General features: G+C 34.3%; 1 protein-coding gene across 2 annotated transcripts in view; it reads right to left on the bottom strand.

The window, feature by feature from the left end:
* Window positions 1-5000, bottom strand: part of LOC145258295 (glycerophosphocholine cholinephosphodiesterase ENPP6-like) — a 148337-nt gene that overhangs the window by 37886 nt on the left and 105451 nt on the right. For both annotated transcript variants that reach the window (XM_080116331.1, XM_080116332.1), the window contains exon 3: window positions 4893-5000. This exon is cut by the window's right edge and continues 58 nt beyond it. In XM_080116331.1, coding sequence (XP_079972457.1) covers window positions 4893-5000 — 108 coding nt within the window. The remainder of the gene's footprint in view (window positions 1-4892) is intronic.

Here is a 5000-nt window from a genome sequence, read left to right as displayed (position 1 = left end):
GGAGAGGATAACTTTCAAAAATATCGGCGAAAAAAGTGACCCCCCTCTGTAGAAAAGTGGCTAGATGAAAGGGAAGATATTAATGTTTTTAGCCAATTTTTCGATATTTGTCGTATGAAAGATCGAACTTTAAAACGATACTGATCTTGGTAAAATCTGTCGCCTCTATTGAAAGTTTAAGGTAGACATGCAAACAGACATACATACATGCATTTATATATTAGTAACTAAAAATTTTCGACCCAAACTGATGAAAAAGCTTGCTCTATGTCTGAATACCCTTTATGTAAAATTTAAAATATTTAGACCAGAAATTGTCTGAGTAATTTGGAAGAGACCGCAGAGGTCATTTTTTTTTTAAACTTTGATCTCTATTATGACCCCTTAAAAGTTATTGTTTTGCGATCAAATCAAGTTATTAAGTTAGATCCATGTCCAAGGAACCTATATCTAAAATTTCAAGTGAGTAGACCCAAAATTGTCGGAGGAGTTTCGCAGAGTTCTCAAAGGTCAAATCGTTGAACTTTGACCCCTTAATCGCCAAATTTCTGTCAAAAACCGATCACATCGATTTTCCCAAATCTCAGTAACCTGTATATCAAATTTCGAGTCTGTAGACTAAAAATTGACAGAATTATTGCGTAGGGAAATGTACACAGACACACAGACATACAGATACATAGACACACAGATACACAGATACACGGACACTTTCACTTATATATATATATATATATATATATATATATATATATATATATATATATATATATTACAAGGAAAATAACATTTTATCTGATATGACCAATTTATTTAATTAAAAAGCACGTTAAATACATAGTGACGCTTACTCTATTTGAAAACTTTCGTCAACAAGATCAGACGTATATTTGGCTGTTTCCACCATGCGGCCACCTGGAGTTAATACCAGTAAAATGAAAACGAAAAACAACGTCTTTCTTCATAAATGACATTTTATTTGTTGAATACAAATAGACAAAAGTTTATAGAAGTTAGAAAAATGTACAAGAGTAAAATAGCCGTAGAGATGACAGGAAACGTATCAAGTCGCAGAAATTAGGATCTCACAGAAAAGCCCCTTAGTTTGTGTTTCCAATGATACTTGGTGAACAGAACTGAGAATAAAAAGATAAACCAAGCTCTAGTCCATTACAGGTGCTAAACTTCTGACCGAGCAACAATATGGATTTAGGCAAGCCCGTCCTACAGTAGATATCCTAACTGTAATCTCTGAATGTATATACCATTCACTGGGCATAGCAGGGGAGGGTAGACCGGTATCTGTAGATATATCTAAAACTTTTTACAGGGTATGGCACGAGGATCTTCTCAGGAAAATCATATCATACGGTATCACTGGACGAATACTTAACATAATTAAATCCTTCTTAAGTAAGAGAAAAATCCAGGTTGTCCTCGACGGTCGTGGATCCAAGCAATATGATATAAATGCGAGAGTACCTCAGGGGTCTATTCTTGGACCTTTTATTATTCCTAATATTCATAAATGACCTCCCTGACAAAATTGTCTTTGAGATGGGTATATATGCTGGTGACACCATGCTCTATAACAGGCACGACAGGAAAACAAATGAACACATATCAAAAGAAAAAGCAGAAATACTAGGAGACCTCCAATCTGTAGTGGAATGGGGACAAAAATGAATGGTCACATTCAATGCTGCCAAGACTAAACTTGTTTCCTTCAATAATTACAAGAAACCTTCTCTACCACCAATAACAATGGCCATACTCATTACCTGAAACTACTTCTTTTAAACTCCTCGGCCTAACGTTCACAGGAAACATGATATGGAACAGATACATCGAGAGCATTCCCATGACCGCTGCGAAAAAGGTAGACGTTCTCTACCGTGCTAGAAAACTATTAACGCCTGAAAGTATCATGTACCTCTATAAGGCCACCATTCGCTCATGTATGGAGTATTGTTGTCATATTTGAGCTGGTGCATCTGCTACTAGTCTCTCACTCCTAAACAAGGTTCAAAAGAGGGTCACCAACCTGATAGGTCTTGAACTGTCATCTAAGCTTCAGCCTCTGTCCCATCGACGAAATGTATTTTAATGATGAATGCTCCGACGAGCTGCAGGCACTTGTACCCTCTCGACGTAAATACCCCCCCCCCGACAAGCAGCTTAATAATATCCCTATACAGTAGAGATCCCTAGATGTAAGAGCTTTCTACTCCAGTAGTTTTTTTCCAGAACTGCTAGACTTAAGAACTCCCTTCCGGGTCCCTACTTCCTCAACTGTGCTGATATGCATTAGTTCAAGTGTAACGTGAACATACATCTTGCTTCCCAACTCCCTACATAGTGCCTCTGTAGATTATGTCACTGATAGTACTACATCAAAAATTGGCAATGTGCCTTGTTTGTGGTGAAAATATAAAAAAAAGATAACAATCACTCAGGTCTTATGTATGATATAAAAAGAAACTGGAATCTTAGGAAGATCTCCATCATTTCAGTAATTCGAGGAGCAAACAAACTAATAAAATAGAATTTCAAAAACTTTCCAGCGAATTTACTCTATTAATCAAGTGCAAGAGAGATAGAAACAATTACACTTAAATGGATAATTAAAATTTAAAATTGAATTGAAATATAAGAGATCACTATGTCTGGCATCCGGTAGGATGACACATCCCCAGCTTAACCAAAATGATAAGATAATTAAAAAAGGAAATCTGACTGTTTTGAATTAATTTTTGGTTCGTAATAATAAGAATGCAATAAAGCAAAGTACATAATTCACTAATTATCGTTGCTAATGAGAACGTTCAGTCGTTGGTAATGTGACCCGTAAGGTTAGCCGCTAATTGAAAAGTAACTGATCTGTAATATTTATCTATTTCACGGGATTTTTAAAATGCACATATAAATGTTTTGGAAATTTTAAAAACAGATCCATGGGAAAAACGAAATCGGATTCAGTGTACCTCTTTCAACCCGGATATGACATTTACAAAGAGCATTTGCTCTTCTTCCCTTCGCCTTATATATTTATTTGTCAGTTTCTATATATAAGCCAAATTTGTGTGTTTGTGTTATAGAAATAGGTATGTTAACATTTACAAGAGGCGTTCAGTAAATAATCGCCCTGATCCACTTTTAGTTATCTGAGTTAGCTAAAATGTGTATGTGTAATGATCTACATATGAGTTATGTGGCGAATTACAGCTTTAAACAGATTGCTGTTTCTGATTTAGGCGTGAAACATAACCTGTTGAGTGTCACGCAAACGTCTGGATTATTTTATTTGAAAAGACGCACACTACAGGAAGCTTCGCTGAAATGCAAGAAATGTCCGGTAATTATGCTGCAGTGTATGATGATGTAAAATACTGGCATCGTGAATTGAAACATGGCCAGAAATCTGTGACTTGGTCTCCCTCTGTTGCCATTGATGAGGCATCTGTCAGTTAAGTTGAAGCTGCCATTTTGGAAGATCGACGCGTGACTATTCCCAAAATATCCCAAAGCATCACGATTAGTACAGGGTCTCTGGAAGCTATTATTCCTCATCATTTGCATATGCATAAGATATCTACCAGATAGATTCCCAGGATTCCGACAACTTTTCCAGAAGTGAGAATGTGTCGAGTGCTCAAGGATGAATTTTGAAATAAACCAAGAAAGCGATTAAAAGTTTTTCAAAAGTTTGATTACATAGGAAGAAACCTAGGTCTATGACTATGATTCAGAAACCAAGGCTCAATCAATGTAGTGGAAGCACAGATTAACCACCTCCAAAGAGGCAAGATCGCAGTCTTCAATTGGAAAGGTCATGCTTATAGTTTTCTTAGACTAGAACGGAACGAAAACTGCATGCATTAACCAATGGGAGAAATGCATAACTCTGAGTGGTTCCTATACAGAGAATGACTAACAACTGTGGCAAGTTTCGTTGCTCTACTGCAATGAGAAGTGAGTTAGGGACATTACTTATTGAACGCACCTCGTAGTGTATTTAAATAAGTTTCAATAATGGTTAAATTTTTCATAAATTCTGAAGACATCACTAAACTCTTTTTTTTTTTTAATTTTATCCAGGGTCATGAGGGGCAATTATAGATTAGGGTCATAAAATAAAATAAATAAAATATATCAGAACGTATTGAAAAAAAAAATGCGTTTTTTAAAAAAGATTTTAAATATGTCATAGACCAAAAATATAGTTTAGCAAAGAATACCTCAGGGAATACCGTATTTAAAAAAAATGTAAACATGTAAAAAGTTCTTTTGATATTTTTAAGATTTTAAATAATGTAATACAAACAAACTCGGTTTTCTAAGAAATTGTATTTATTTATAAGTTGATTCTCTACAAACACTTTATATCTTTTTGATTTTCGATCTATTTTAACGAACTTTTTGGATTTTTGGATTTCTTTTGCAGATGTTTAATTTCTTGCAAATTTCACGATTTTTTTTATTACATTATAATTCATTTACACTTGGATTTCACATCCTTCTTTTTTGGGCATCACGATTCCAATTTAATTAATGATGTTGTTGACTGATTAATTAGTTGATTGAAGTTTTTTATCTTTTGTTATATAAAAAATGCCTTCAAGTTGACAAAAAGATTTTAACATATTTTCAAATTTACTAGTAAGGAATTTTACGAATAGAATCTGTTTTTGAAAATCCATGGGTTAAGTATTTATCTTTATTATTGTTCTTGAATTTCTGATGGATAAAATAATATTGTGATTTATTCTATTTACATTTTCCTCGTGCTTCTTTCTTGTTTTTAATTGCTCTATCTAGTGTTGAAACACTAAAAGCTATGTACAGTATTCTTGAAAATTATCAGAAAAAATAGTGAAAAACTTGATATTTACCAACTAAATCAGCTGAATCATCGAGAAAGGCATTTAGTCCGTCCCAAATCGCATCTCGAAATTCACTCATGCTTGGCGGACCTTTGTATTCACGACAATAATTCGGTT

The sequence above is a fragment of the Euprymna scolopes genome, chromosome 33 (genome assembly GCF_053919585.1).
Source record: "Euprymna scolopes isolate OS-2025 chromosome 33, ASM5391958v1, whole genome shotgun sequence".
Taxonomy (NCBI): domain Eukaryota; kingdom Metazoa; phylum Mollusca; class Cephalopoda; order Sepiida; family Sepiolidae; genus Euprymna; species Euprymna scolopes.
This window is presented reverse-complemented; position numbering and strand designations above follow the sequence as displayed.